The sequence below is a fragment of the Bos indicus x Bos taurus genome, chromosome 14 (assembly GCF_003369695.1).
Source record: "Bos indicus x Bos taurus breed Angus x Brahman F1 hybrid chromosome 14, Bos_hybrid_MaternalHap_v2.0, whole genome shotgun sequence".
NCBI lineage: Eukaryota > Metazoa > Chordata > Mammalia > Artiodactyla > Bovidae > Bos > Bos indicus x Bos taurus.
In genome coordinates, this window is record NC_040089.1 from 16009583 (window position 1) to 16022652 (window position 13070).

General features: G+C 42.0%; 1 protein-coding gene across 4 annotated transcripts in view; it reads left to right on the forward strand.

Annotated features, from left to right (window-relative positions):
- The first annotated feature begins 871 nt into the window (after positions 1-871).
- Positions 872-13070, forward strand: part of TMEM65 (transmembrane protein 65) — a 46968-nt gene continuing 34769 nt past the window's right edge. For 2 of the 4 annotated variants that reach the window (XM_027560899.1, XM_027560898.1), the window contains exon 1: positions 877-1655. In XM_027560899.1, the coding sequence (XP_027416700.1) occupies positions 1364-1655 (292 nt within the window). In that variant the 5' untranslated portion in view covers positions 877-1363. Of the gene's footprint in view, positions 1656-13070 lie in introns of all 4 variants that reach the window. The other 2 variants (XM_027560897.1, XM_027560900.1) reach the window with 2 other exon arrangements.

A 13070-nucleotide genomic window follows, 5' to 3' on the forward strand; every position in this document is an offset into this window, starting at 1 on the left:
CTCTAAGTGGATCTATTCTCTAAGAAGCCAGGAAGCCTAAGTGTCAGTTCAGACAGAGCAGAGATCTCCTCCCTTGGGAAAAGATAAAGCTCGTAAAAGAAGACTCTGTGACTCCTCCGAAAATGCCTAGGACACGTGGAAATGGTGGAAAATTGCAGAATTCTTTCCGTCTCAGCATAGATAAAAAAAAAAATCAACCCAACAGACCTGAACAAACACCTGGAAAAGGTCTGCGGCATTCATGCCTCAGGCTCCAGCACTAATAATCTGCAAAGTGCTTGCATTAAAACGGGGGAAAGTGTTCTCAGTGTCAAGGTCTCAAAAGACTTCTTGGGAGGGGGTAGACATGGCTTCGCCTTCCCTTTACAGTTTCCAGAGATCGGGTTCCGGCGGAAGCCGGGGTGTGCGGTGACTTGGCAAACGGCGCGGCTTGAGCGCTTTAATAACCCAAAGGCTGAGCAGGGCGCTGTGGTGAGGCCCGTGTCAAGCGAAGGGGGCCACACGCTGGACCATCATTCAGAACCAGCCTCAGATTCAGGTATGACGCTAAGGCGGGACGGGTGGCAGTCTCACTACCCAGCCCAGCGAGGGGCTCAAGGCTCTTCTTCCGTACCCCTCAGTCTGGACTCAAATGTGGCGGAGGCTAGGGCCGGCAGCCACTGCCCTCTTCCTGCACCTTCAAGCACCGGAGGGCGGGAGGACGCGCGTGCACTCGCCTCACGCGGGAGCGCGCGCGCCCCGAGAGCCTGCGCACTGCGCCTGCGCAGCCCCGCCCCTTACCCGCCCCCTTCATTCGCCCCGCCCTGTTACCCCCTACCCTGCCGCTAGGGGTAGCGGCGGCGGCTGGGGTCCGAGAGCGCGGCACCTTTGAGACAGACCTGAGGAGTGAGGACGAGCGCCGGCCAGAGGCTGGGAAAACCGGCGATAAGGGAGGGCGGTGCCGGAGAAGGGCGGCGCGTGGCTGACTCATCCCTCTGGAAGATAAGACTGACAGACGCAAACCCTTGCCGAACCCGCCCGCCCGGCCGCGCTGCTCCGGGTCGGCTGGGAGGCGCCCGCCCGCGCCGCCAGCCCGCCTGCCAGCCAGTCTTCTCCGGGAGCGCTCTCCCGGCCCGGCCGCCTCAGAGAAAGTTTTCGTCGTCGGGAGGGACCGGAGGTGCCGCGGGCCTTCGGGGAAGGGAAGGAGGACGCAGGAGGAGGCTTCAGCCGCGCGGGCCCGGGGAGTGCATGGTGCCCGGCGCCTCGGCCGCCTATCAGGAGGACGTCGGGGCGGGGTCGGGCTGAGGCCAGCTCCTTCTTTCCCGAGGCCTCGTCAGAAATCGCCCTCCCGGACTGCCGCGGGGTCCCCGCTCCTCAGCCCGCCATGTCCCGGCTGCTGCCGCTGCTGAGGAGCCGGACCGCGCGCAGCCTGAGGCCGGGCCCGGCCGCCGCCGCCGCGCCCCGTCCGCCCTCCTGGTGCTGCTGCGGGCGGGGGCTGCTGGCGCTCGCGGCCCCGGGCGGCCCCCGGGCGCTGGGCACCCACCCCAAGAAGGAGCCCATAGAGGCGCTGAACACGGCGCAGGGCGCGCGCGACTTCATCTACAGCCTGCACTCCAGCGAGAGGAGCTGCCTGCTCAAGGAGCTGCATCGCTTCGAGTCCATCGCCATCGCCCAAGGTAAGGGGGACCCCAGGGGGGCGATCCGGGGGGCCCGGCGCCCTCCTTTCCCCCGCTCGCCCCTCGGCCTGGGCCCCTGGCCGCCGCTCCCCTCGCCTTCCTGGCCTCGCGCCTGGGACGTCGGAGGAGGGGGAACTTTCCGCCTCCTGAGTGTCCCCGGGGCAGGTAGGACAGCCGCGGATCGTGCCAGGCAGCCGGGGCCAACGCTTGGCTGGTTCCTCGGAGCTTCAGCCCCAGTTACCAACCGACGAGAATCTGATTTTGTTTAGATTTGCCGTGTTCACTCTCCTCCGACCCCCACACCCGCTAGTCGTCCTGTCCCCTAGCTCGTGTTGCTTCTGGGAGCGTGCAGCCGTGCAGGTGGCTAAGCCGACAGGCAGGAGGAAACTTTGTTGAATGGTTATCAAAAGAAGATGTGTGGGTCCGAAAGAAGGGATGTTGCTTCTTAAGGCAGAGATACTCTCAGCTGCCTGTTTGTACACGCCTCCAGTTGGATTCATTTGAACAGCCGAAGGAAACATTTTCCTGGGAAATGGAAAGAGTGGAGTAGACCAACAATAGCACATACAGACTGGCAAGTCAGTCCATCATAGGTTTGGTGCTACCCAAGTTAAACTCCCCTTTCTGTTGTTTCCTCAGAGGATGAAAGAATGCAGTAGATAGGAAGGGTTTTTTTTTTTCTGGAAATCTGTGACTCTACAATAAAAAGCAGACTTCTGCTCAAAAATAATCTGGAATGGTGAAAACCAAGCTATTTTTAAGCTAACATGTTAAAAGAGGATATTTTTAAAACTAGTGCAGAATGCTGGTAGGTCAGAATTTGAGTCCAAGTGAAAGAGCTAAAAAGTCAGAAAACCAGAAGAGGTGAAAGGGACCAGTGATCAGTCACTCATTCTTAAAATACCTTTGCCATTTAAATACCCTGATACAAACAAAATACATTGCTGCTGTTTTATATTACATTCTGGTGTGTTTGAAAGTTGTGTTTTTTTCCTCTAAGTTTATGCCTCTCCTCCTTCAGGGTTGGTAGGTAAATAACCATTTCATAAATTCCTTACGTTACGAGCCCATTTATTTGGAAAAAGACGTTTCATTTGCCAGAGGCACTTGAAAGTGCTTCTTTGATCTGTGGATAGGAATGGAGGAAAGAATTACGTATCTCATAAGCATGATTTTTCTATACTACTTTTTCAGAAACTTTTTATTAGTTATTTCTTTAGCAGTAAAGAAAACTTTTAACTTCTTTCTTTTCTGCAGTTCAGGGAATTGTGGAATAATTTATGGTATTGGATCATTCCAGACATTGTCTACTCACAGTGCTTCTATAGGAAAAATGTAACATCCCAATCAATTCGGTTATTCAATATGTAATCATGATATTATATGAAGTCATAATCAGATATTAGCATATTTGTAAGCTATATGTGCACTCAGTGTGTGGTTTTAAAATAATCATTTCCAAAAATATGACCATTGGAAAAAACTATAAAGACATCCATGCCAGAGCATTAGTTTTGGGAATCTTTCTCCATGGATAAGACTGTTTAAACTCACATTTGGCCTTTTCTAAGTAATTTCTTAGAAATTCTGTATTAACATTGTTTCAAGATTGGCGGGCCTTCTTAATATGATTTTATAACAGTTCATGAAAAGCATGTTCTGTGATACACATGGATAAATTTTGCCTTGTACCTTATTGTTTTAGCACATGCCAATAGTATTGTGGTAGGAATGCTACATTTTCCAGTGAAGGTAATGCTTTAAAATTTAACATGGTTTTAAATACTGGAAAGGACCTATAAATTTCAGTCAATGGAGATCAGTTAGTGCCAAACTTAATAATATATAAGATATATGAGAGAGAAGTTGGTAATTTAAATTGTGTTTGTTCAAGATAAACAAGCAAGGATATAGGAAACAATGTAGTAGTCAAATGCTTATTTGACTTACAAGCTAAATAATTGTAAAGTTTAAGTCAACTAATTTTACCAATGTTAATGACTAAATTAGTGCCTTTTGACTCATGTGACATTTATTGATGATGATGCTTTAATTTTTAGTATAGAATTAATTCTAATACAGTTTTCGATACCAGTCAGTGCATATAGTTTTGAGGGAGATAACTGGGATCATAACTAGTAAATTACCCTAGTCATTAACCACTTAAGGTAAAGAGATTTCTTATGTCAAGAATGCATACAGCTCAATCTATTGCTGAAATAAATTTTTTCCCCAGACAAATGAAAAATTGTCATATTTTTCTTTTATTGTTGCTTTTTGAGTGTTTTTAAATACTCAGCCTGTGTATTAAATGTGTGTGTACTAAGTGCACTTTCTAATGAAATAAATCATTAAAAGAGCTGTTTCTTATAATAGGAAATCTTACATGTTTTTGGAAAGCGGGTGCTTGCATGATCTAATGTAGTGTTTTGGATTTGGTGTGGAAACATTACAAGAAAACATCTATGCTTTGAAATGGAAGTGGATCTACTGCTGAAATTTGTCACATTGGCCCTTATCTTTCTTATGTGTTTATCAGTAGGCATTTGATATAGTCTGTGGCAAGATAAAGCCTTAGAATCAATTTGTAATAGATAAAGCAAACTTTGTGGGATGTCTTGTTATGGTTAAGTAAGATATTGTGATTTTTAAATTACAAACTGATTTCCTGCCAAGGTTTTTTTAAAGTAGATGTTATGTTCTCAACTTATCTGTTCAACCTGTTGTCTTTCTTCCAGAAAGAGTCCGTATTCTGCTGACAGTACATTGTTGTGCTGATATTATTACTATTGCCTTTTAATTCTAGCTGAGCTTTTTAAACCAAATTTGTTTTCAAATTTCTACAATTACTATTTCTATTTGTAATTATTTTAAAAAACATTTAAAATATCAATTTAGTTTTTCAAGAATGAGCAGGATTCATTGTATTTGTTATACATTCAGTTCAGTTCAGTTCAGTCGCTCAGTCGTGTCCAACTCTTTGCGACCCCATGAACGCAGCACACCAGGCCTCCCTGTCCTTTACCAACTCCCAGAGTTCACTCAAACTCACGTCCATCAAGTCGGTGATGCCATCCAGCCATCTCATCTTCTGTCGTCCTCTTCTCCTCCTGTCCCCAATCCCTCCTAGCATCAGAGTCTTTTCCAGTGAGTCAACTCTTTGCATGAGGTGGCCAAAGTACTGGAGTTTCAGCTTTAGCATCATTCCTTCCAAAGAACACCCAGGGGTGATCTCCTTTAGAATGGACTGGTTGGATCTCCTTGCAGTCCAAGGGACTCTCAAGAGTCTTCTCCAACACCACAGTTCAAAAGCATCAATTCTTCTGCGCTGAGCTTTCTTCACAGTCCAACCCTCACATCCATACATGACCACTGGAAAAACCATAGCCTTGACTAGACAGACCTTTGTTGGCAAAGTAATGTCTCTGCTTTTCAATATGCTCTCTAGGTTGGTCATAACTTTCCTTCCAAGGAGTAAGCATCTTTTAATTTCATGGCTGTAATCACCATCTGCGGTGATTTTAGAGCCCCCCAAAATAAAGTCTGACACTGTTTCCACTGTTTCCCCATCTATTTGCCATGAAGTGATGGAACCAAATGCCTTAGAATACATAAAAACAAATATGACTTTTCCTGGAGTTCAAATCCACTAGGGATCTTGGACTCTTTAATAAGAGTATTCCCATTTTTGTCAACCCTTTGTATAGGATTATATAAGTAGCAAAGCTATTAAGCTGTTAGCCTCTGGGATGAATTGGTGATAATCTTGGCTTTTGCTCAGAGAGAATAGGAAAGAGGGCAAGAAAACATTTCATACTCCAGTTTAACATTTGTGAATAAAGATATTTCAGTGCCTTGGTGAAACAGTAAAAGAAAATAAAAGAATAACTGGACCTCCAAGAGGAGAACAGATGAGGATATGAAATGTGGATTGAATCAGGAGGAGTGAGTCATCTCTAATAAGCTGGGAACTTCTATATCTTGGCCCTGGATAAGTAAATGAAGCTTTGTTACTATCAGTTATTTTTCCAATATGGGAAGAGCCTCATTATGGCAGTATATTCCAACAGCCTTAATTGTGAATAGTTTTAAGAGTTAATGAACATATTGGATTAGCCCTATAACTAGGGATTCTGCCTAGAAAACAGATAACATAAATAGGATTTTTTTCCTTTCCATTATAAAATGGATATATTCTATTAACAATCTTTAATCATCATTTAACATGTAACTTGAGCTCTAGAGTTATTTGTGACATAAAACAGTGACCATTGTGTTATATCTCATGGTTTTATGGATCAGGAATATAGGCAGGGCTCAGCTGGGTGATTTGTCTCTTTCATGCAGTATCTGTGGGGGTCACTTAGTAAACAGCTGGCAGATGAGCTAGTTACAGGATCCAAGATGGCTTCACTCGCTTGTCTGGCACTTTGTTGGACGTGACTGGGAGTTTGGGCTCAAATGGAACTCCTGACTAGTGTAGATGCATTTGATTTCACTAGCATGACAGTCTGAAAATGAATCAGGACTCCCAGAGGAAATGTTCCAAGAGAGCTGAGTAGATGTGGTAAGACTTTGTATCAGTTTCCTATTGCTGCTGTAACAAATTACCACAAATATAGTGGCTTAAAACAACACAAGTTCATTCAGTTAGAGTTCCTGAAGTCTGAAGGCCAAAATTAGACTTAAGAGGCTAAAATAAAAGTGTTACCAAGGTTCTGTCCTTCTCCAGGCCCTAGTGGAGAACCTGGTGCTTGTTTCTTCCAGGTTTTGGCATGTGCTCGTTCCTGCTCACATTAATCTCTGCTTCAGCTGTCACATCATTGACCTTTTTACCTTTCTCTTATAAGGACCCTTGGGATTACATTTAGAACTGACCTGGATTATTCAGGATAATCTTTCTCTCTCAAAATCCTTAATTTAGTCACATCTGCAAACTCTCCTGTGAAGACAGGTTGAAGGATTAGAATGTGGACATATGGTGGGGGGTAATATTATTCAGCCTACCACAGATTTATGACCTAGCCTTGCTGCTGCTGCTGCTAAGTCGCTTCAGTCGTGTCCGACTCTGTGTGACCCCATAGACGGCAGCCCACCAGGCTCCACCATCCCTGGGATTCTCCAGCAAGAACACTGGAGTGGGCTGCCATTTCCTTCTCCAATGCATGAAAGTGAAAAGTGAAAGCTAAGTCGCTGAGTCGTGTCTGACCCTCAGCGACCCCATGGACTGCAGCCTTCCAGGCTCCTCTGTCCATGGGATTTTCCAGGCAAGAGTACTGGAGTGGGGTGCTATTGCCTTCTCTGTATGACCTAGCCTTGGAAGTCCCCAAATGTCATTTCTGCTGCATGCTATTGATCAAGCAAATTGCTAAGGCCAGTGTAGATTCAAGGGAAGGAAAATTAGGAGGAGATATTCTGTGTAGTAACCATAACTGATAACTGTAGTTTGTTCCTTTTTATTAGTTATGTATAAAAATTAATCGTTTCTGTTAGAAATTTTATGTTGCATCATTCTTTATTAATGTACACCAGTAACATGTTGAATTTTTGTTTAAGACTTTTGAACATTCTGAGTGCCAGTGTAGTGACAGTGATTCCTTTGATTGTTATATATTGATATATTGATTAATATATAGAGAGAGAGAGACAGAGAGATGTATAGGTCCTTTTCTCTATATCAGGATTTCTCAACTTTGGCAATATTGACATTTTGGATTGAATAATTCTTTGTTGTGGGGTTGTCCTTCACATAGGATATTTAGCAGCATCCCTGTCTTCTAGGTACTAGATGCCAGTAGCCCCCTCCCACCCTCCTCACCCCAAGTTTTGTGAACCAAAAATGTCTCTGCTGCTGCTGCTGCTAAGTGGCTTTAGTTGTGTCCGACTCTGTGCGACCCCATGGACTGCAGCCCAGCAGGCTCCCCCCGTCCCTGGGATTCTCCAGGCAAGAACACTGGAGTGGGTTGCCATTTCCTTCTCCAGTGCATGAAAGTGAAAAGTGAAAGTGAAGTTGCTCAGTTGTGTCCAACTCTTAGCGACCCCATGGACTGCAGCCTACCAGGCTCCTCTGCCCATGGGATTTTTCAGGCAAGAGTACTGGAATGGGGTGCTATTGCCTTCTCTGAAAAATGTCTCTAGATATTGCCAACTGTCTCTGGAGGAGACATTGTATGGGAGGAAGGGGAGGAATTTAGCAAAATAAAAACCAGTCTGATCAATGGCCATTGCTTCATATGAAATGCTGTATTTCATATAAATATATGAATAGAAAAGACAATTACTTCTTCGCTCTTTGTCCCTGTCTCTCCCCTTTGCCTATCATCCATTGATACTTGCTATTTTCAGTATATTCTTTTTGTTCTAGCTCATTTCCTCCATTTTACATTTATTTTTCTCTGGATAAGGACAGAAGAGTAATTCCTCACCTCTCTGTCAGACTCTTTGGGGCTTCCCAGGTGGATCAGTGGTAAAGAATCTGCCTGCAGGGCAGGAGACTCAAGAGATATGGGTTTGATCCCTAGGTTGGTAAGATCCCCTGGAATAGGGAATGGCAACCCACTCCAGTATGCTTGCCTGGAAATTCCATAGACAGAGGAGCCTGGTGGGCTACAGTACATGGAGTTGCAAAGAGTCAGGCACGACTGAGTGACTGAGCACATGTTCACTATCAGACTCTTCACCTCATTATCATAAATGAACTTCGCAATAACTGTTTTCCTTGATTGCGATGTCCTTTCACTTCTAAGTTCTTAACTAAATTCTAAAAGTTAGACACTTAGAAAATAGGACTTCCAGATAAGTCAAACACTGCTATAGTTGAATTCACCAGTAATTTGGTGGTGGTCCTCTCAGTAGTGACTATTTGCTTACTTTTTATAGTAATTGTGACAAGTAAATTTTTATAAACAAATTTATAGATGGGAAAATTGAAATAATATAAAGTCTGCAGTGTTATAGGGTCATCCAAAGGGTCAGGCAGAACTAACAATAATGGATGACCTTGAAAGTTAGGGATGATCTGTTATTGAACCACTATTAATGATGACTGTTTTAGTTTTTCTAAAAATAGTGATGAGTTTGCATAACTCTACTCTTTTCTGGGTTTCTTTGGCATGTGAGAGTATAAAGCTAACTGGGACAAATAGGGGCTAAATTCCTGAGTGCAAAGTTTATTAGCATTTTGCTAGTCAGCTGAATTAATTAGTAAAACTCTAGCCTTGTCCTTGACTCAAAGGTTTATGTCTGCTCTAAGTTAATGAAAATAACCACATAAAAGCAAGTAGTTACTTGTTAAAATATAATAATGTAGTTACCTGAAACCATCTGGTAAATGAGAGACTCTTCTACACAAAGGACTTTGCAGGCAGCAAAATGTCATTTCTCTTAACCTCTGAAATGTTTACTTTGACTATTTTTGATGGCAACATATCTGAACATACTGCATTTTTCTCTGCCTTAGTAAAGTATATTGAGCACAGTTTTGCTTTTACCAGATGTCAGAGTTTTTGTTTACTGTATTTAATACAGTGATTTTTCTCTGGGGCTACTTACTTCTATTTGTAGATGTACTAGTCATCACACTCAGTGCCTCCAGAACACTGTGCTGTTTCAGTTGGCACGCTTTTCAGACTGTGTCTCAGTGCTGGTGAAAGGTGTTGGATTTGTTGTGCCGCTCCCCATCCTATCTCCAGTGCCCTCAGACTGTGCCACTCTATTCTCATTCATCCCTTGTGGTTGTGGTAAACTTTGCTGCTGTGTAAGGAGGGCTGCTTCTTGGCATCTGTTACGGTTTCTAATGTCTGCTTTTTGTCACTCTTCCATGGTGGTTTCTTATTATTATTTTTCTTTCATTTTCTCTCTCTCTCTTCACCCTTAGGTTTTTCAGTAGAGTTTAATCTTTTTTTTTTTAATTTATTTTTTGCTTGAAGGATAAATGCTTCACCAACCTGAATCAGCCACAGGTATACCATATGTTTCCTCGCTCTTGAATCTCCCTCCCCATCCCACCCCTCTAGCTCGGTTTGAGTTCCCTTAGTCATACAGCAAATTACCATTGGCTATTTACATTATACATGGTAGTGTAAGTTTCCACGTTACTCTCTCCATCCATCCTGCCTTCTCCTTCCCCACCCCCACCCCTTGTATCCACAGTCTGTTGTCTTCGTCTGTGTTTCCATTTCTGCCCTGCAAATAATTTCATCAGTAGCATCTTTCTAAATTCCGTGTATATATGTTAATATACATTATTTGTTTTTCTCCTTCTAACTTACCTCACTCTATAGAAATCTTGATAGATGTTTCAGTGACACAGACCACTACTCTCTCCTGTCTTTCCAGCTAGCCCATTGTGCCTATCACATTGTTAACTGATCTTTGACTCTTCAGATCTCACATTGAAGATCTTGTATTTGTGCTAACATTACAATTATGGCCATTCAAAGGATTGTTGTAAATATCTAAAAGGTACTTAGTTGAAGTTAGAATGGTGTTCTTTACTTGGCTTAATTTAGATTTTCTGTCTTCTTTCTAAGTCTTAGTACAGATTATTTAGGGCATTAGGTTATTAAAACATTTGTGATTTTAAAATTAGCATGATATTTTTGTAATATAGCTTCTGAATTTCTGTTGTATAATGGTTATTATATTTTATAGTAGACATCCCACTGCTCCCCTATTGCTGCTGCTGACACTATTTTCATTACATTACTTAGCAGTTACTGAATATTTGCTATAGACATACTGAGCTAATTAAGTGAGTTTTCATGTAATTATTCTGTTTACTTCTCTTGGAGAGAGAATGAATCATCTCCGTTCTCTGGATTAAGATGCTGAGGCTAAGAGGAGCTTGCCCAAGATCCTTAAACCTGTGTGGCAGAGTAGAGTAAGTAGAGTAAGTTTTTAGCTTAGCTTTGTTTGACTCTAAAATCCCTGTTTTCATTATTGCACCTTTTTAAATATTCACAGGGCTTTCCTGGTGGGTAAAGAATCCTCCTGCAATGCAAGAGACCTGGTTTTGATCCCTTGGTTGGGAAGATCCCCTGGAGAAGGAAATGGCAACCCACTCCAGTATTTTTGCCTGGGAAATCCCACGGACAGAGGAACCTGGCAGGCAACAGTCCATGGTGTCACAAAGGAGTTGGACATGACTTAAGGATTAAATAACAATGACAACAGATATTCATATCTGGGATTTTTAACATGCTGGAAAAAAGGTAACAACTCGAATTCTTGATAAAAGTCACCTGTGCTGGTAACATAACAGTCTACCTTTTATATGTTTGCATAATATACACATTCAATACAAAAGCAAATATGGCATTGTTAGTTTTAAAATAAGGGAAATCAGATCAAAGTCAATGTGCAAAAAGTTTGTAAATTGTGGGAGAATTTTGAAAAAGTAAAAAAACTAGTATCTGGGACTTCCACCTGTCATAATAAATCTCTTAATTTTCTAACTTTTACTGTAATTTTCCTTTAGATTTTTGAATGAGCTTTTAAAAAACGTACCTAGCATACTGTTCAAAGAAAACCTTCCTAAACTTTGAAAATTTATTTATGTAACAAATATTTGTTAATCTCCTACCATATCATAAACATGGTACTGGATATTGCAGGTGCATCAGAGAATTAATTCAGGAAAATATTCTCATGAAACTTACATTTTTGAAGAGCGGAAAGATATGAGAAATAAAGTAAATAATGAAATAATTATAGATAGTGTGTGCTATTAGAAGTATAAACAGAAGGACCTTTACTTAAAGGTGATCTAGGAAAGCTTTTATTTAGGTAATATTTAAGATTGAGATGATAAATATAAATAATAAAGGATTGAGAAGAAGCCATTCATCAGACATAAAGGAACAGCATTCTCAGAAGGAGAAGCAAGTATCAAGGAAGGGACTTGGCGTGTTATAGAAATTGAAAGAAGGCAAATATGAGTGGAACCTAATGAACAAAGAGTATGGGATGAGATGTTGGTAGGCAGAAGCCAGATTAGTCAGGACCTTTCTGGGTAAACCATATGAAGGCCATTTAAACAGGAATGGAGTAATGGTATTTAAAGAGCCCTCTGGCTGCTAGGGTCGCAGAGTCAGACACGACTGAGTGAGCACACTGGAGAGTGCAATGCATAAGCTGGGAGACCACTTAGGAAGTTGTTACAGTGGTCTAGGCTAGCAGTGTTGGTGCCTGAGACTAGGAGGCCATGGAAATGAAGAGGAAGAGATAGATTCCAAATAGACTTTTGAGAGTGATCTGATGGGAAGGAAATTAAGGGAAAGGAAATAGTAAGTGATGACTTAGGTTTCTGACTACAGTGACTCAGTAAAACATATTATTTACTGCAAGGGAGAAGACTGGGGAAAGAATGGATTTGAAGTTTTAGATACCTCTGTGAATATAAATGGAGATGTCAAGGGAGTAGGGGTGTGTGTGTGTGTGTGTGTGTGTGTGTGTGTGTGTGTATTTATATACTTAAATCTAGAGCTCATTGAAGTTTAGGCCGAAGATGTAAGTGTAGGTGTCAACAGTTGTATGTAGATGGAGAAGATCCAGGATAGAACTCTGAAAAACAGTGATGTTTATTGGAAGGGAAGATGAAGATCAAGAGACATACATACACCTGTGGCCAATTCATGTTGATATATGGCAGAAGCCAACACAATATTATAAAGCAGTTATCCTCTAATTAAAAATAAAGAAATTAAAAGGAATGAAAACTAGAGAGAGACTGAGAAATGTCTACAAAGTTAGGAAAAATAACAAGAATAGTGTATTCCAGAAGCTAAGTGAAGAAGAGAGCATTTCAAGAAAGAGGGGATGATCTGATGCTTTAGATAGTTCAAATAAGAGGAAGACTGGGGAGAGGGGTGGGTGCTGGGGGTATAGAAGGTTTATTGGATATAATAACTTGAAAGAGAAAAAAAAAAAAGAGAGTGATGTATTTGTCGGTTTTGTAAGAATTATGTGGGGAGAAGCTGGATTTTAGTTGACTGCGGAGGCAGTACCAATAAAGAATTCAACTCTTTAAAGTGAACTTTGGATGTGGAGGGCAGGGGGTGTTGGGCAGTATCCTGAGTAATACTGAGGTTATCTCTTTCCCCATCAGTCAGGAGTCTGAAAGTAATTTAAACATATGGTACCAGTTTACTCATTTTTTACAGAGTCCTGTGTAGAATTCTAGTTTTATCAGAGAAAAATGTTATACCATGGGTAAGCAAATTACACCTCTTTTTAACAGCATGGTGTAGAAAATATGCAGACCATTTAGCAAGTAATGTCTTTGCATTTCCTTTGGTAGGAAGCTTAGAGAAATCAGGAAGATGATTTGAAACTCCACTTTCAAATTAAATTACCCAGTGACTAGGGGGAACATTTCTTTTCTTGGAATGTGGGACTTTGAGTGCTAAAACTGAA